At 43.4% G+C, this 20,329-nt stretch overlaps 1 protein-coding gene across 1 annotated transcript in view; it reads left to right on the forward strand.

Moving 5' to 3' along the window:
* Positions 1–20,329, forward strand: part of AP3B1 (adaptor related protein complex 3 subunit beta 1) — a 553,719-nt gene that overhangs the window by 176,362 nt on the left and 357,028 nt on the right. The window contains exons 8-12 of the mRNA XM_082265474.1: positions 7,716–7,874; positions 8,677–8,774; positions 11,877–11,931; positions 12,016–12,087; positions 14,700–14,762. Of these exons, the coding sequence (XP_082121600.1) occupies positions 7,716–7,874; positions 8,677–8,774; positions 11,877–11,931; positions 12,016–12,087; positions 14,700–14,762 (447 nt within the window). The remainder of the gene's footprint in view (positions 1–7,715; positions 7,875–8,676; positions 8,775–11,876; positions 11,932–12,015; positions 12,088–14,699; positions 14,763–20,329) is intronic.

The raw sequence follows: 20,329 nt of genomic DNA on the forward strand, positions 1-20,329 counted from the left end.
CTGGTGGCTGCGGAGCCTGATTTCTGCGGGATGGTGAGTCTGGGGGTGGGGTTCTCTCCCCCCCTCTGCTGAGTATTGATTGGTGCTCTGTGACTGGCAACTGGGTGGTGCTGCCAGAGCGGTGGGGGTTGTCCCTTAGCAGCATTCTACACTTTTTTGTGGGGTCCCCCTGGTGATGGTGTCTACCTTCAAGGTGGTTCCGTGTGCACAATTCCATACGAGGTCTCTGCAAGGGAGATTCTGACCAAATGGCACAAGAATCCTCAGTCTTTAGTTCCTCCCCTTGTATTGGACAGTGGTCACCATGGATGCCAGTCTGTCCTGTTGGGGAGGCGTCCTCGGCAAATATTCTTATCAGGGGGTCTAGACACTGTTAGAGTCCAGACTACTGATCAATGTCTTGGAACTCCGAGCGATCAGACTGTGCCTGCAACATTGGACGGATCGTCTTCAGGGATTTCCAGTGCGTATTCAATTGAACAGTGCCACAGCCGTGGCTTATGTCAATCACCAGGGGGGCACAAGTATATCCTCGTGGCTCTGGAGGTAGCCGGCATTCTAAGGTGGGCAGAATGGTTCGTTCCAGCCCTCTCCGCCGTACACATTCCTGGGTGGAAAACTGGCAGGGGGATTACCTCAGTCGGCAGGCGTTGGACCAAGGGGAGTGGTGCCTTCGTCCAGAGGTGTTTCAGCAGTTGTGTCTCCAGTGGGGTAATCCTGAGGGGGATCTGTTGGCCTCCTGGCTCAACAGGTGCAAAGGTTTGTGGCTCGGACATGGGATCCTCTGGTGTATGCCACGGACGCGCTGGTGGCCCCGTGGGGGTCAGTATCGTCTGATTTACACCTTTCTTCCTCTCAAGCTTCTGCCAAGTTTTCTACGCAGGATCGAGGGAGAAAGGATTCTGGTCATGTTAGTGCCCCAGACTGGCCTCGCGCCGGGCTTCTTGCGCCGGTACGGCAATCTGGTGCGGTTGGGTGCCGAGGTTCCTTGGGAGCTTCCTCTCATGGAGAAACTGCTTTCCCAAAGACCAATCTTCCATCCTGCTTTATAGAAATGAGTCAGTGTTTCCAACGCTTTTAAAAGCTAGGAAACCTACTTCTAGGAAGATCTACCGTCGTACGTGGAAGATGTACATTGCGTGGTGTGAATCTCTTGGGGTTCATCCTCGCTCTTGATAGGTGGCTCAGATCTTGACCATCCTTCACAGGAGGGGTTGAGCAGAAACTGGCCTTGAGTACTATCAAGGATCAGATGTCGACCTTATTGGTCTTATTTCAAGGCCTTTGGCCACATACTCCCTGGTGCATACTTTTATTCAGGGAGTTAGGCGCTTGACACCTTCAGTGCAGTCTCTGTTGCTGCCTTGTGAACTTGATTTGGTGCTCTGCCCTCCAGAAGCCTCTTTTTGAAAATATTTGGGAGATATCCTGCTTATGCTGTCCCAGAAGGTGGCCTTTTTGGTGGCTTTCACCTCTGAGCGCAGGGTGTCAGAATTGGCGGCATCCTGTCGTTCACCTTACTTGGTTAACAGAGATTAGGTGGTTGTTCTCCCCTCTACGTCATTCCTTCCAAGGTTGTCTCTGATTTTCATTTGAATGAAGACATTGTATTGCCTTCCCTGTGTCTCAGGCCAAAACATCCGAAAGAAATAGCCTTGCACACCTTGGATGTGGTCCGGGCAATTAGGGTGTACCTGGCAGCTACAGAGTTTTAGGAAGACCGACTCAATATTTGTGCTCACGAATGGGCCTCGGAAAGGGTTGTCCACTTCCTCTGCAACCATTTCCACATGAATCAGACAGATGGTAATTCAGGCCTATTCCATCAGGGGTTCGGTTCCTCCTTTCCCTGTCAAGGCACACTCTACTCGGGCGCTTAGTGTCTCCTGAGCCCTCCGCCATCATGTGTCAGTGATGCAGGTTTGCAAGGCGGCCACCTGTTTGTCGGTGCACACTTTCACAAAATTCTATAAAGTGGATTTGTTGGCATCTGCGTATGTTTCTTTTGGCTGCAAGGTTTTGCAGGCCGCTGTTTAAGAGGACCTGATCCTAATTTGAGGGTGTATTGTTTTTTTCAGGTGGGCACCAGTTGTTTTGGTTGAGCTCCAGTTTCCTGGTTGGCTATGGTCTCAGCTTTGGGAATTTTTTGCTGTTCCCACCCCTCATATTTAACACTGCTTTGGGACGTCCCAATGGTTATGAAGATCAGGAGCTGTGTCGGTCAATGAACGAAAGAGAAAATGGGATTTTTGACTTACCGTAAAATCCATTCTCTGATGATCATTGACGGACACAGCACTCACCCCAGGGAGAGGGCGTATACCCCCCTGGGACTGCCCTTAGGCTAGCCAGATTCTTTTTCTGCCTAGTGTCCTACTCCTGTAGGGGGCAGTATTACCCAATGGTTATGAAGATCAGGAGCTGTGCCTGTCAATGAACATCAAAGAAATGGGTTTTACGGTAAGTCCAAAATCTCATCCCCCCCCCCCCCCCACCTGAAAACTTAGTGAGTGTAAATTCTCATTTAAAAAAAAAAAAAAAAACTCAAAAGCAAACGTGTTATACTTGCCTCCTCTGTGCAGTTGGGTTTGCACAGAAAAGCCCGGATTCTCCTCTTCTCGGGTTACTTTTTGCTGGCACCTCCCCCTGTCGAATCCCCCCACAGCAAGCATTTTTCCTTGGGGGCACCCGTGCTGAGCTGCAGCTCCATGTGTCCATTTGGACACGGAGCTTTGGTTCGGCCCCACCCCCTCTCTCTCCTGATTGGGTAACTGACTTTGACAGCTGCTGAAGCCAGTGGCGCCACAGCCATGTCTCAGCCAATCGGCCAGAATAAATTTAAATGTTAGAGGGAATATTACGAGGGTATATTGACCGCTGATCCACCAGTCACTTTTGCGGTTTGAGTGGCTAAAACAGTCTCCAACTTGTGAGGAACTACATCCAAACAACCGGATGTACTCAGCCTATTCAACCCAATACAGTGCACCTAAAAAATCCAGGATCTTTGCTTTTTCTAAATTCTGTTTTATGTTATGTGTACAGTACTTGTTTTCACTCAGAGATCTCTGTTTAATTCATCGACGGACACAGCGCTCCATAAATCATAACTACTGGGTTATATTGCCTCCTCCAGGAGTAGGACTAGGCAGAAAAACACTTGACTACGCCCACGGGCCATCCTCAGCTGGTACAATACCCCCCCTCCCCCTCTGCTCTAGGTATTCAGTTTTAAGCTGTCTAGTCAGGAGTAAGGACCAAGGCTCCTTGCTGGGCTCTCTGGCCTTAGCTCTTTTTTTTCTTCTTCCTTGCATCTTTTTTTTTTTCCTTCTCTTTGGAGAGCTACAATCAACGGCCGGGCGTCGCGCTGGATGATCTTGATTGTGGTCCCTCCAGCCCGGCCAGCGAGTGCATGCAGACTGCAGCTATTCGTTAGGTCGGTCGCGACATAGCCTCACAGACTTAGGCCGGCATGCAAGTTAAATGTCTAGCAGGGTAGCATACGACCGGGAACTGGTTTCAGTCGCAGCGTTCCCTTGGCCGACAGATCCCCCATTTCGGTGGCGAGGAGTTCTGTCAGGAGCGTCACTGGCACCATGGAAGGGTAAGCACAGTCCCCCTTCTCTCTTTTGGCGCCCTTTTTTTTAGGGGTGGATGGGGGTAACTTCCAGGGATTGTATAAGTAAGGAAATTTTCTGCGCTATTATGTGAAAAATCAAGTAAATATTAAATTTTGATTAACGTGAAAGTAGCACACATGAGATTCATAGACAAAAATACCTAAACAATTGATAATAAAATGTGTAGCTCTAACAAAAATATCCACAAGGAATCAATCTATAATAAAATAAATGAATAAATAAATCATAAAATAGTGCAAACCCACATCTGTGGTACAAAAATTTAATCCATAAACAATAGGTGAATAGATACTCAAGTGTCCAACATAAGTGTGTAACACAATAATAAGTATATAAAGTGCTGAAAAGGTTGTGAAGGAACCACAAGTCCCAGCAGGCACTGCAGGCAGGTCCCGGAGCCTGGAGTGAGATGGAAGGAGAGAAGCCACACCAGGAAGAGAGGTAGGGATCACACAGTAAGCAATATAGCAGCTTACCAGAATGTATGGGTCACCCAAATTAATGGATAGACCAATGTAAACACCCAGGAAATCCACCAGATGTCACTCCTCCAATAGAAACGACTTGTACTCCACAATTATTCAGCAATTAATAGTGTGTATATAAAAGATGGTAACAGGGACATAGCGTGATACAGTAAAAGCAGTACATTTATTAAAAACATAAACAGGTACACTCACATATTTGAAGATGTCAAAAGGCATGTATGCAATATTGATCCTAATGCAGTGGCGTCTCCCAACACGCTAACATCAAAAAAGCCGGCTAGTGGGGGGCGTGGTCTTGTCACGTCCGATACCGTCCGACCGGTTTCGTCATACGTTTGACGTCACCACGCCCCTGAGTGAGGGGGGGGTGGTCAGAGTACCTTCCTGCCACAATCCAGGAAAGGGATGGAGCCTCGTCGCAGACGGGGGCCCTCCTTCTCAGCTCATAGAAAAAAAATTTGGGCTTCCGGGACTGAGAATAAGGGAAATAGATCCTTCAAGTCTTCCCCGGGAGATTCCAAGCAACCTTGGTCTGGGGTAAGCCTAGAGCTGGCTTCTCCGGACCCGCAGATAAGACCCCTTATTCAGCATAAAGGTCTGCCCTCACCCATTATTGGGGTAGGGGGACATCTGGTTTCTCCTACCCTCTGTGGACCTCTTTTATGAGCGTCAAGGTCATCTGCAAAATGTTTTATTTGGGGGTACCCAGATAAGGGATACCTCCCCTTTCAGGCTTTTCAGGTTGCCTTTTTTTAGGTCCTGAGTCTCCTTTGTGCGGTTTACATTACTGCAAAGGTTCAGGTGAAGTCCGAACTAGCTAAGGTCCCCCTATCCATGTCCAGAGAATTGAATTACCTAGGTCTGATTTTAATTCTGACCAGGGTAGTCCTTCCTTTGGACAAACTTCAGGAACCACAGGGGCCATGATTCACCGGCTGCTGCCGCACAGACGGAGGTTTCGTGGCGAGGTCACGGGTTCCTCTGGCAGATACCGTAGGCATCCTAGGGGTACGGTAAGGCCAGTATTCTCCTTGGCTCAAGCTTCTTCCGCGGTTCCTGCAAGTAATAAAGGGCGAGAGTCTTTCAATTCTGGTGCCTGTAAACGTCCCTTGGGACCAGTTGTCCAAAGAGCTGATTTACCATTCTGCTTTATAGTCGCTGGTTTTAATGGCTTAGCTATTAAAACCCAGGTACTATGGGATAGAGGTTTTTCTGAGTCAGTGATCCCTACTATGGTGAGGGCGAGGAAGTCGTTTTCCAGCAAGATATACCATTGTACGTTGAATGCGTACATTTCTTGGCGTGAGTCCATTGCCGCTCATCCTCGATCCTTTTCTGTAGTTCGGATCTTAACCTTTCTTCAACGGGTCGTTGTGCAGAAATTGGCCTTGAGTACCATCAGGGGCCAGGTGTCTGCCTTGGCAATCATCGTTCAGCGACCCCCTAACCACACACTTTAGTTCACACCTTCATTCAGGGGGTTTGACACGTGGCTCCACCTGTACGGTCTCTTTTGCCACCATTGGATTTTAATTTAGTGCTTTTGGTTCTCTAGAAACCTTCATTTGGGAATATCGGGGCTCCTGTGTCCTGGTTAGGGCTCTCGTGTTTAGCCTTGGGTTATTTTCCCCAACCCTCATTTTAATTTTGACACTGCTTTTGGACGTCCCAGTAGTTATGATTTATGTAGCTCTGTGTCTGTCGATGAACGAAAGCAAAAATAGGATTTTTGTACACACCATAAAAACCAATTTCTCTGAGTTCGACAGACACAGCAGCACCCATCCCTCTAAGGAGTTTATGATACTTCTAATACTGCTTGCTACTAAACTAAATACCTATAGCAGAGAGGGGGTTATATACCTGCTGAGGGTGGCCAATGGGCATAGCCAGGTGCTTTTTTGTTCTGCCTAGTCTTACTCCTGGAGGAGGCAATATAATCCAGTAGTTATGATTTATGGAGCGCTGTGCCCGTTGAACTTGGAGAAGTGGTTATTCTTGAGGTGAACTGCAAGAACAGGTAACATTTTACACAGACCCTGGTGGCTTACTGGGCAGCTCTAAGTGCCCCTGCAAACAGTAGTCTGCTTTTTTTTATGACCTATGTGTTGGATTCCAGTAGTTTAAATGCTTTTGTTTTTTTCTTTTATTCAATCGTAATTTTCTTTTAATACTTTTATAATTAATCCTGTTAAAGGAAATCTGAAATGTGCCACAAGTATTTTTAAGGGAGTTGTAGAGCGAAGAAATGTGGAAGTTGATTTGGAAAGCGGCTGTATTAAGCAGTTATCTAGTTACAAAAAGTGCAGTGCTCTCTTTCAATAAAGTATAAAGTGCATTCAAATTACTAGTCAATCACTATTCAAAATACTAATTCACTAGGTGGAGCATTGTATGCCGAGGATTGTATTGTGAAATGTCCATTTTTTTAGTTCTGAAATGTGAGTGGATTTTTATATGGAAAATTACTTTTATTTAGCGATTTGCACTAAGGTTCTTTCCTCTTGACTCCTATATGATTGACACCATGCTGAGAGCTGTTGAGAGCCATGGATTTGGAGTGTACAGCTAGTGGGAGCGGTGCCACCTATAACCCTGCAAAGGGCATATAGACCACCTTTAATTAGCGAGGTCCATTTAGGCAGGTGAGAAGACGCCCATAGGTTGGGTGAAGGGCACTGTGCTGATCAAAGGCAATTACTGAAGAGTTTTTGGTGTATGGGACTGCACTTTTTTTCATGGACATTGATTTATTTATTGAATATATATGTATGTGTGTATATATATATATATATATATATATATATATATATATATATATATATATATATATATATATATATAGCTTATGTTTTTGATTTTTTTTTTTATGATTTGAAAGATTTGTTGATATTTGTATGATTATTATAGCAGCAGCTAAGGGTGCAAAGGAATATCAATAAAATTTTAATTATTGAGTATCTCTTCCTCTGCTCCATGAGTGCTGGGTTTGGGAGATTTATTCACTCAATTTATTATATATAGATGATTTCTACACTGTTTTCAGATATTTATTTATACACTATAATTTGAATACACTTTATTGAAGGAGAACGCTGCACTTTTTTGTGACGACTATCTATCTATCTATATCTATATCTATATCTATATCTATATATATATATATATATATATAGCATTTTGTACAGCTGGTTCGATGTAATAGGTGGTTTAGTCTCTGACAACTCCTATAGCATGTTTGGTCATGCACAGTCTCTGAGCATTTTCTTTTCCATGTCTGCAGTCTTTAGTCATATCTTGTTATACTGTATGTCTGCAGCCTGACAGATTTCTGTAGCATTACATTCACTGAACATTATGCACAGTTCATTTATGATCTAAGGGGCTGCACTTAAGGACCCCTTCTATCATGTAAACTAACCACCACTGCTTTGAATGCTCAGATCAGTACATTATTGAGAAAAGACCAGTGACTTTCCATAATTTGAGTACTCTGTACAAGCAGGTGAATTTTGATTATATAGGATTTTGTTTTCCTTTCTTTCCGATTTGGTGATTTGATTTAACAGACTCTGTATTCCTATAGGATGACACAGATGAAAATGCTACAAAGCATTTTTATGAATCTGATGAAGATGAAGAAAATGAAAAAGATGAAAAACAGATAAAACCATACACTATGGACCCAGACCATCGGCTTCTCCTAAGAAATACAAAACCATTACTCCAGAGCAGAAATGCTGCGGTATGGCTGGTTACTATGTATTTAGGTGTTCCTGTATATTTAGTTTAGTGATCGACCAATATAGTTTTTCTAATACCGATATTTTGGTCATCGGATATTGGTACCGGCCGATATTTTCGGACATGTAAAAAAAAATGTTTTTTTATTTTTTTACAAAGGTACTCCTTGTGGAGGGATCCCCAAACCCCTCCTTGGCACTGAAAAGCATTCAAAACGCCAAGTTTGACTGTTTTGAATGCTGTCAGTTTTTTTAATTCGGCCCGGAGTACCCGGAAGTGATGTTATGACATCACTTCCGGGTTTTTTTACACGGAGACCCGATCAGAGCCGAATGCGGTTGAGGTAGGATGCCGGGGGGGGGGTGCGCTGGGGTGCACGTCCCCTCCCGCTCCTTGTAATGGCAGCCCAACAGGGTCTCAGCCGCATTGGTAGTCATTACAAGTCATCCAACTGTCGGCTATGGACACCGATATCGGGGTGATGCCTCTAGCTGCAGGCATCACTCCAGTACATGCTCTTTCCCTAAATATCGGCAATATCAGTAACCTCAGGGGCCGATTCCGATATATCGGGGAAAATGCATATCGGCCCCCGATATATCGGTGTTGCCGATAATAAGTCAATCCCTAATTCAGTTCACATCTATTCCTAACATTTTACCTCGCATGTAGAAAAGTTCATTGGCTTGTGAGGACCTTTTCAGAAATGTAAGAGCTATAAACCTTGGAAATATACATTAGAGCACAGCTTTTTCATTTAGATCTTACTGTGAGGAGATTGTAATATCAACCTTTATTTTTAGGTGGTTATGGCCGTGGCTCAGCTTTATTGGCACTTGGCACCGAAAACCGAAACCAGTTTAGTAGCCAAGTCTTTGGTACGCCTTCTCCGCGGTCACAGGTATGTCAAAAGTAGTTTTATTTTGTTGAATTTTTTTTTATCATCACCATTAACAGTTCTCCAGAGAACCACAAGACATCCTGCTGTGTACTCCATGTTCTACTATTCCCTTGTTGGAAAGGGTAACCTAAATAACTGCAAGGGATTCTGCTCTTCAGCATATATGATATTTGGTTTGTAGGAGTACTAATCATGCATATTAGATTCCCATCCAGTTACGTAGTCTATATAGAATCGGGATAGTGATAAGTGAAACAAATAAGAAATAGTAGTGCTGGAACAGTTAGTAGCAGCTGAAATATTTTAGTGTGGCTATATTTTATAAAGCAAAAAATTTAAAACTTTTTTTATTTAAAATCGTATCTTCATTACATACAGTAAGTCATTGGTCTCGAAACGGCGGCCTGGGGGCCATATGCAGGCCTTTGCTTGCTTTTATCTGGCCCTTGGGGCACTCATTTCATTCACTAATACATAATTCCTCCCTCTGGCAACAGTGAAGGGGCACAATTCCTCCTATAACACCAACAATAGTGCCCAATGACCCAAATATTGGGGCACAGTTCCTCCCAATGACACCAACAATGGGGCACAATTCCTCCCAATGACACCAACACTGGGGCACAATTTCTCCCAATGACACCAACAATGGGGCACAATTTCTCCCAATGACACCAACAATGGGGCACAATTCCTCCCAATTACACCAACAATGGGGCACAATTCCTCCCAAATACACCAACAATGGCGCCCAATTTCTCCCAATGACACCAACAATGGCGCCCAATTCCTCCCAATGACACCAACAATGGGGCACAATTCTTCCCAATGACACCAACAATGGGGCACAGTTCCTCCCAATGACACCAACAATGGGGCACAATTCCTCCTAATGGCACCAACAATGGGGCACAATTCCGCCCAATGACACCAAAGATGTGGCACAATTCCTCCCCATAACTCCCAATTGCCACAGTCTAGCCCGCGTTAAGTCTGAAGGACAGCAAACTGACCTTTTGTTTAAAAAGTTTGGAGACCCCTGACATAAGTAATACAATAGAAATAATAAAGCGGAAAAGCCCTACGGATTTAGGTGGCCTTGCACTCCCCGACTTCAATATGTATTACATAGCATCGCAACTGTCCCATTTTTTCCACCTCCACAACTCGGACAGGGAGAGGTTTATGGCCCTCCTAGCTCCGTCCTGGGCCCCGGCCGGCGCTGACCCCTTGTCGCTGATCTTGACGGGGGTCAGGGGGGCTAGACATGAGGGAGATAGTGCGAGCATGCTGTACCACTACAGGTGCCTCTGGGATGTTGTGTCCAACAAGTTGGAATTTCCCTCACTGCATGATCATACTCCGCTTTGGCATAATGCCTATCTCCCCGAACTGGCGTCCGTTTCTGATGCGCACGCCTGGGCCCGGCACGGAATTCACTTTTTAGCCCAACTGTCCGAAGGAGGTGCCCTCAAAACTTTCGAGGCTCTTTAACGACAGTTCGACCTTCCTAACCACATGTTTTTTAGATATCTCCAGGTCCGACACGCTTTTTCCTCCCAGTTTCCTCACCCTTTACCTGAAATAGCTCCGATCTCTATGATAGAAGTCCTCAGGGGATCAGAACCCAAACAACTCATTTCGCACCTTTTATAATGCCCTCATAATTCCCGCATCTACAGTGTTGGCTTATGCTATCAAAACCAAGTGGGAGGGGAATGTGGGACCCCTGGAGGATGAGGAATGGGAGGATGCCCTTGATAACTGTAAATTGGTATCCCCAAAGCTGTCTGACCGTTTGACTCAGTTGTATGTACTCCATAAGGCCTACCTGACCCCTCTTCTGAAATCTAAATTTCAGGCAGATGCTTCCCCTGACTGTCCTATTTGTGGGAGGGAACAGGGTACGTTTTTCCAACTTCTCTGGATTTGCCCTGAACTCCAGGGCTTTTGGAAACAAGTGGTTGGATTCCTGCACGACACCATGGGCCCCCCCTGACGCTGACCCCAAAGCCATGCCTGCTTGGTATATTTCCTGATGTTGGCATAGATAAATCAACCACCCACTTTCTACACGAGACTCTGTTCCTCGCTAGGAAATGTATTGCGCAGAAGTGGATGAGGCCCACCCCCCCCGTCCTTTACAGACTGGCTTAGGGCAGTCAACTTCACTCTACCCTATAAAAAACTGATCTATGCACACCGAGGCTACCCTACTAAATATAATAAGATTTGGAATAGGTGGGTCCAGGCCCCGGAGACTGTATGTCTAGGTTGCCTAAATTGTCTACATTGCCTATAACATGTATTGCCTGTATTTTGCATTTCCTACCGTCTGTCACCGGTTACTACATCTTGAGGCCATGGACTATCTCTTGCCCGAGACTGGTATTGGTCCTTATTCCTGGACGATTCGTGCTCATATCTCCTGCCCTCACGTCGTAGACATGTCATTGTGCTGCGCTTCTTACCTGCTGATGCTGGTTTCACACTGATGTATGCTAGAGATGTGGTGTATTATGTATATTGTTTTTTTTTATGTAAGCACTCGCGTTCCTTGTTCAAGTGTTCATTACTTTTTTTTTAATAAAGACTACTGTTTAATTGAAAAAAAGAAATAATAAAGCGACAAACGTTTGTCCCCAACACAGGCAACCAAACCAGTGAAACATCCATTTTTTAATGTAACCCAGTCGGGAAACCATAAGATATTCAATCTTTTTTTTTTTTTTTTTCTTTATCTTTAACACTACTAGGATTCACATGTTTGTAACAGGAAATATTTTTTTTTAAAGTGTTTTATATTTATTTCTGATTGACAAATATTGCCAAACATAACTAATGTTGCATATGGTTATTGCAGCTTTAAATTACTGATATATGATGTATTGATCGCATAAAATTGCAAAGCCATTTTCAGCACAAATTTCTTCAGAGCCCTAATGGTAACGATGGATGAAATTTCCTATGAGATATGCAACTTTATTATCTTTTCTAACTATACAAATTTTAGTTTCACTTTACATAAATATGTCAGAGTATTAGGGTTTATTTGGGTTGGAATTCACTATCATTTTCATTGCTTTTATTTTTGTTTTTCAGGGAAGTGCAGTACATTGTTCTCCAGAACATAGCAACCATGTCTATACAGAGGAAGGTAAAGTAGCTGATATTTGTTGAAAAGAAGGAAGAAGATTGAATTTTTCCCCTTATAACATCTATTTCTCTATTTATTCCGCAGGGTTTGTTTGAACCATTTTTAAAAAGTTTCTACATTAGGTCAACTGACCCAACTATGATCAAAACACTAAAGGTGAGCACAAATGGCACCAAATATTTGCATGATTTGTGATAGAAGAGAGGGATGCTATTTGGTTTTGTAGGATATATGTCGTTTAGTAGGTGCTATGTTTAGCTAGTGTAATGTATGTGACTATACATTTAATTCTATAGACTGCCAAATGGATGTTTAATTTGATGTGGGTACTGACATTATGGACCATATGGTCTATTAAGCCTGACTGACAACTTGATCAGCTGGAATGGCTCTTTCTCAGCTCATTGCTCATTCATCTCTAAAATTTTGAATTACTTGTAAATTCCATATCTTTGAGTCTCAGGGATTGTGGAAAGATTTATCAATATGCAGCCTGTGTCCAGTACTGTACTCCGAGATTTTGAAATTTACAAGTAAGGCAGAATTCCTAGTTTTTGCCGCAGTATTTTTGGAAGTGTGTTTTAGGTTGACTTGGGGTGATTTTTTTTTTTTTTTAGCAGGGCAAATTGATGACATGTTAATTGTGTAGACGGTAAACCCCCTTAAATTTCCTGCAAAATCACGTACCTGTAAGTGATTTAGCTGAAGTGGTTCCGGGGTGATGCCTGCAGCTGTAGGCATCACCCCGGAACCGTTTCTTGGAGCCGACGGTTGGCTTTCTTTCTTATAAGAACCGATGCGGCTAAGCAGCGGCTTGGCTGGTATTACAAGCAGCGGCTTGGCTGGTATTACAAGCAGCGGAAGGGGACATCTTTGATTTTGTATCGGCTTTGATTGGGTCTCTGATGTAGTAACCCTGAAACTATGTCACTTCCGGTTAACTTGGGAGCCAATGGCGCCAGTTTTAAAAAAAAAAAATCTGATTTTGGTGTTTTTAATACTTTGAAGTGCAGAGGAGGGGTTTGGGGTCTTTTAAGACCCCAGATCCCTCCATAAAGAGTACATGTCACTGCCTATTACTGTCACAAGGGATGCTCATATTCCTTGTGACAGCAATAAAAGTGATCAGGAACTTTTTTATTTATTTTTTTAAATGCCTCATCTCTCTGTGCGAACGCGCCAAAGAAAACACATACGCAAGTCGCACCCACAAATGTAAACAATATTCAAATCACACATGGGAAGAATCGCCGTGATCATTGGAGCAAGAGCAATAATTCTAGCACAAGACCTCCTCTGTAACTCTAAACAGGTAATCCATTAAATTTTTTTTAAAGCATTGCCTATGGAGATTTTTAAGTATGGTAGTTTGTCGCCATTCCATGAGTGTGCGTAATTTTAAAGCATGACATGTTTGGTTTTAATTTACTCGGGTGTAACATCTTTTACATTATACAAATAATTGGGCTAATGTAACTGTTTATTTTTTTTTTTCCATGAAGTGTATTTTTTCCCAAAAAAATGTGTTTGAAAGACAGCTGCGCAAATACAGTGTAATGCTTAAGGGTTTGAGAACTGATAAATTGTGTGTTGATCCCTGGTGCCTTAAATAGTAGGTGTAGCCAACATCCCGGGGAAGAATCTTAAAGCAAAAATTTGGTGCCTCAAGCCAAAGGGGTGGGACTTTAAGGGCTCAGTCAGATAATGGAACAATTAGTAAAAATGTTGCAATTTATTAATTAACATAATGATGCATACAATATGATAAACGTAATGTGCCAATGGGTTATAGACCCATGTGAGGAAGTGAAAATGAAATAAAGAGGTGACAATGTGAATGGTGACTTTGGATATAGATCTCTATCTATTCTTGCTCATATGTGTGAGCTTGTTGAGAGAGAGTATATCTGAAACTTCTGACGCGTTTCGGCATTATTAGTAGTATATTGCCTTTATCAAGGAAGGAGGGTGGTCACCATGTCTGAAAAATATAGAACGAGTACATATCAAGGATACAATGCTAAAAAGTAGGGAATTTTTTATGATTGGTATAATGAGGTAATTGTACACATACATGTGACTAAGAAGTCGGATCCCGGACCTTTTTATTTGCTCTCCCAAAACTATTCACACAGGATTTTGGAGGACTTGCTATCTGAGATATGAAGAATAAAAATGGTGGTGATGAGATTGTTTTTTTGTATAAGTAAAGGAGGATATAGTATTACCACAAACTTACATGAAGTATAGGTGCTTTGACTTGTATGGGTGGAGCCCTTCTTATTTTGCCTGGAATGTAATAATAGTGGCCCATTATATTGGAGTCATAAGTAAGTTTTAATAGTTTCCTTTATCAAATACTGTATGAGATCTCTAACGATCCTTTAAGAGCCTCACAGAACAGCTGTATTACTGAGATTAAATTACACAAAGGTGGACTCTATTTACTAATTAGGTGACTTCTGAAGGCAATTGGTTCCTCTAGATTTTAGTTAGGGGTATCAAAGGAAAGGGGGCTGAATACAAATGCACACCACACTTTTCAGATATTTGTAAAAAAACTTTCAAAACCATTTATCATTTTCCCTAAACTTCACAATTATGTGCCACTTTGTGTTGGTCTATCAGATAAAATCCCAATAAAATACTTTTACGTTTTTGCTTGTAACATGTCAAAATGTGGAAAATTTCAAGGGGTGTGAATACTTTTAAGGCACTGTGTATGTTCTGTATTGCTTGTCATAACAAAGGCTTGTTTGTTTCTACAGCTTGAAATAATGACAAACTTGGCAAATGAGGCAAACGTCTCTACCCTGCTTCGTGAATTCCAGGTTTGTGTGCATTTTATGTTGTATTTGAGATCTGAACAATTTGAGTTCTGTATTATGGTCTCTGTAGATGTGACTAGGCTTGTAGACTTGCAGCATAAGGGCTTTGCAGACCTAGTTTAACCTATACCAAAAACCCTGTGTGAAAAAAAGGTCTTAATCATTTCTGGCCAGCATATTCGCTATGAAAGAGGTCGTAAACCACCTTAATAAAAAAAAAAAACCTGGAGGACAAAGGTATAATCAGCTAGTATAGATCGCATACTAGCTCATTATGAAATACCTTAGAATGAAGCCCTTCCAGTGGCGCCCGCTCATGGTTGAGACGGCTGACATGTTCACCTGTCTTCCCTCCTGGGTTTGCGTCCCCCGGCCGTCTGATTGGCCGAAGCAGCGATGCGTCACTCGCGATGAGTCGCCGTTTACGGCACAGGGATCTGAAGGAAAGACACGGGTGGCCATTCCTTCAGAGCGCGTGCGCCGATTATGTCATTGGCTGCATGTAAAGTAAAGATCTCTTAAACGGTGCATGTTTAGGAGATTTTTACAGAACCTATAGGTAAGCCTGATCATAGGCTTACCTAAAGGTAAACAGTACAGTGGGGGGTTTACTTCCTCTCTAAAGGAATTTTTTTGTCTTGAGAGAAACGTGAAAGTCAATATTCCTGTCTTCATCATTCTGCAAATGCTAGTTAAAGACAAAACTAAAACCATGCTTCCTTTAAAGGTTAAATCATCAAACTGCTTCTAATAAGCTTAAGATATACATATACGGGTATGTCCATACATAACCACCAAGTGCTCCAAATAGTGCAATAAGGTGATGCAGAGATCCTCTCAAGTGACTCTAAAAAGCGAAAAGTGGGTTGTGCGATCTTCCACCATTGTCAGGTAGATTTGCTACTTACCAGACAGACATTTAGAATGCACAATGGATCATTGAGAGGAGTTTCTCTCCTAGAAATAGATGTTCCCCAGTAGCACTCCAATCCAGTCAGATGATATCTCCAGAGTGGTGTACCATATGATTAGGGAAAAGACAAAAGCCCATTCATAGTGTATTATTTTGAAGCGTTTATTGATTGTGCTCTAGTAAAAATACTTACGAATGTTGCAGATCAAAGTAGACTTGTTTAACATGGCAAGGACACGTCACATAGATACCACCCTATGCATTTCGTGAGCAACGTCTGACGTCATCAGTGGTCACATGACTGGACATGTCCCTTCCTTCTATTTATATCACTGCCATATTAGGCTATCCAATCCGTTTCAATACTCTCATACCATAATTAAATCCAATCCTTTGCTCCCGCCAATCATAAGAATTAAATTATACTGTCCATATTAAAAATCTTTAGCTAAATATGCTTTATTAAATGACTCCCAAAGATCAGGAATACATACATAACACTCCTTCTAGGGGTGGCAGATGGTACCACACCTATTTAATATTTTTAATATTTAGCCCAATCTAGTGGGAACTTTAGAGAACACAACCCAATTAATGTGTCAGAAGTGATATGAAAAGTAACAAATAAAAATGTATATATAATATAGCGCTTAAAGAGGTTGTCAACCTCAGAATTAAAAAAAAAAACAAAAAAAAAAACACCACCTAAAAGACAAACACATAATGAGCTTATATGGGGCAGTCATTTTCCCTATGCTTCCTATTGATGTGCATTGGCAGCCATTTTTGTGTAGCCCTATGGAGCTACACAGGCAGCATGACGTTTCACATACCACACGGATGTCCTATCCTGTGACTCCCTCTTCCTGCTGCACAGTTTGATTCAGGAGGTTTCTTCTGAAGGTGGTAAAGTACTGGGGTATTTGTGGCATATCCCTGCACACTCTGCTGTCTGTATATATTTAAGGGGGGCTCCGCAGAACGCGGCGATCGGCGGTGGGAACCGCAATCAGCGTTTTTAAAGTGACAGTACTTTTTTTTTTTTTTTTCGGTTTCATTGAAAATGGAGTCCCAGGCAGTGAATTCACCCTCAGACCCATTTAGTGCGACGCCCAGGCCGCAGTCGCTGGCCGCAATTTCAGCAGCTCTCGAAAGCCTGGCGACGAAGGTCGATTTTGTAATGAAAAGTTACTAGCCAAAAACTGCCGTTGCCTTCTCCATCATTGGTGGGGTCCTCTGATTCAGAGGCTGATATGGTCGCCACAAATAACCCCCTACCTGAGGGGTTACTGTTCTCACAATCGGATGGTGAAGAGGACCTGTCGTCTTCAGCCGCAGCGCGGGAACGCGCTTTTGTGGAAATCCTGATTGTTTCAGGTAAGGGAAACTTTAAAAATGGCAGATGAGCCCAAGCCGGTGGGGACATGGGTGTCTTTTGGCTCCTGCAAGACCCAAAAATTGAGCAAGGTTTTTCCTTGTCCTGAGAATTTTCATGATATTGTTATGACCAATGGCGGCGCATTAAACAAGTGCTGGTAGTGCCTTGGAGTCAGTATCGTCTGATTTATGAATTCCCCCCCTCAGACTTCTGCCAAGACTCCTGTGCAGGATCGAGGCAGAAGGGTCATTCTAGTGGCTCCAGACTGGCCTCGCCGGTCTTGGTTCGCTGATCTGGTACGGCTGGTCACCGATGCTCCTTGGAGACTTCCTCTCATAGAAGATCTACTGTCCCAAGAGCCAATCTTCCATCCTGCTTTACGATCGCTGGCTTTAACGTCTTGGCTGTTTAACCGCTTGCCGACCGCCCACAGTATATTTACTGCGGCAGTCAGCTCCTCCTGGGCAAAGCGACATAGTACTACGTCACTCACCCAGGAGCCTGCAGGGGGTGCGCTCCCGCTCGTTCACTGAGGTTCCTGCGCGAGTGACCAGCGTCTCTGATGTCCGCCAGCCACTCACGTTCTCCCACTGGAGAGGGAGAAAGGCAGGCGGCTGATGTAAACAAAGCCGCCTGTCCTTCTCCCTGATATAACTGCAGAGATCATACGATCCTGCTATGATCATATGTATCTGTGGTTACATCACTAGCCACGCCCCTTTACAGTTAGAATCACGCCCCTAGGGACACACTTAACCCCTTGATCACTGATAAAGTTAACCCCTTCCCTGCCAGTGTAATTTTTACAGTAACAGTGCAAATGTATTGCACGGATTACTGTAGTGTTGTCACTGGTACCCCCAAGTGTCAAAAATGTTAGTCAGGGGTCCGATCTGTCTGCCGCAATGTCGCAGTCCCGCAAAAAAAATAGCAGATCGCCGCTACTAGTTAAAAAAAAAAAAAAATAAATAAAAATTACATAAATCTTTTCCTTAGTAAACGCAATAACTTTTGCGCAAACCAATCAAAATACGCTTATTGCGATTTTTTTTTTTTACCATAAATATGTAGCATTAAACAAATTGGCCTAAAATGTTAAAAAAATTTGATTTTTACATTTTTTTGGGGGGAATTTCATATAAAAGATGTGAAAAATATTATTTTTTCATAATTGACGCTATTTTTTTGTTTATATCGCAAAAAAAAAAAAATCGCACAGGTGATCAAATACCACCAAAAGAAAGCTCTGTGGGAAAAAAGGAAGTCAATTTCATTTAGGTACAGAGTTGCACGACCGCGCAATTGTCCGTTAAAGTCACGCAGTGTCAAATCGCAAAATAGGCCCTGGTCTTTGAGCAGGAAAATCCTCCGAGGCTTAAGTGGTTAAAGCCAGGTGCTGAAGGGTAGATGTTTATCTGAATCCATGATTCCTACGCTGTTAAAGGCTAGAAGATCTACCATCGTACTTGGAAGACGTACATTGCGTGGTGTGAGTCTCTTGGGGTTCACCCTTGCTCTTTTTCGGTGGCTTGGATATTGGCTTTTCTCCAATGGGGGTTTGAGCAGCACCTGGCCTTGAGTACCATCAAGGTCAGGTTTGGGCCTTAGCGGTTTTCTTTTAGCGCCAATTGGGCACACATTTATACAGGGAGTTCGACACTTGGCTCCTTCAGTGAGGTCTCCATTGCTGCCGTGGGACCTCAATTTGGTGCTCTCTGTTCTTTAGAAGCCTCCCTTTGAAAGTCTTCAGGAGATTCCCCTACTTATGTTGGCCCTAGCAGGTGGCCTTTTTTGTGCCTATTACTTTTGTGTGCAGGGTGTCATAGCTGGCGGCGTTGTCTTGTCACTGACCTTACCTGGTGGTTCACAGAGATGAGGTGGTTCTTCATCCCTGTCCGTCATTCCTTCCAAAGGCCGTCTGATTTCCATTTGAATGAAGACATTGTGTTGCCTTCCCTATGTCTCAGGCCTAAACATCCTAAGGAAATTGCCTTGCATTCCTTGGATGTGGTTCGGGCAATCAGGGTGTACCTGGCAGCTACAGAGTCTTTTTGGAAGTCAGATTCACTATTTGTACTCATGGGTAGACCTCAAAGGGTTGGCTGCTTCTGTTGTGATCATTTCCAGATGGATCAGACAGACGGTGATTCAGGCCTATTCAATTAGGGTCCTTTCACACGGCACGGTCCGTTTTTTTTTTTTTAAACGCTCAGGCACTTTTTTTTTTTTTTAAACTGACACGGATGACACTTTTGTAGGGTCCGTTCCGTATGTCCGTTTTTCATCCATCCGTTTGCGGATGTATGTCTATGGATTTGCGGGCGCTAGCGGATGACACCGCTGACATCCGTTTTTGCGTCCGTTCCGTTTTTTAAACGGAAGAAAAATAGGGTTCTCTTCCGTCTCAAAAAATGGAACTGAACGGAATGAACGCAAAATGGATGTCATCGGATGGTCATCTGCTAACATCTGCAATCCCATAGACATACATTGTCAGTTTTTCATCCGCAAACAGATGGGAGGAAAAACGGACATACGGGGACCCCCGTGTGAAAGGACCCTAAAGGTTGTTTCCTCCTTTCCCTGTTAAGGCGCACTCTACTCGGGCGATTAGTTTCTCCTGGGCCTTCCATCATCAGGCCTCCGTGCTGCAGGTTTGCAAGGCGGCCACCTGGTCGTATGAGCACACTTTCAAAAAGTTTTATAATGTAGATGTATTGGCATGTGCGGATGCTTCCTTAAGCCAAAAGGCTTTGCAGGCTGCTGTTTAGAGGACCTGGTCCTCTTTGAGGGTGTATTGTTTTTTACAGGTGAGCTCCAGCTGTTTATGGTTGAGCTCCATGTTACCTGGTTGGCTATGGTTTAGCCTTGGGAATTTTTTATTGCTGTTCCCACCCCTCATGTTTGTCGCTGCTTTGGGACGTCCCAACTGTCAAGAAGATAAGGAGCTGTGTCCGTCAATGAACGAAAGAGAAAATGGGATTTTTGACTTGCTGTAAAATCCATTTCTCTGATGTTCATTGACCGACACAGCACCCACCCTTCTGTCGAGTTGGTTTTCTTCTGACACTGCTTGTAAAAAAACAAAATGCCTAAAGCTGAGAGTGGGAGTATACCCCTGGGGCTGCCCTATAGGCATAGTCAAGTTTTTTTCCTTCCTAGTGACCTACTCTTGTAGGGGGCAGTATAACCCAACTGTCAAGAAGATGAGTCGTGTCCGTCAATTAACACCAGAGAAATGGATTTTACAGAATGTCAAAAATGTTTGCTTTTTTTTTT

The sequence above is a fragment of the Pelophylax lessonae genome (assembly GCF_965119305.1).
Source record: "Pelophylax lessonae genome assembly, chromosome: 1".
In the NCBI taxonomy this organism is placed as follows: Eukaryota; Metazoa; Chordata; class Amphibia; order Anura; family Ranidae; genus Pelophylax; species Pelophylax lessonae.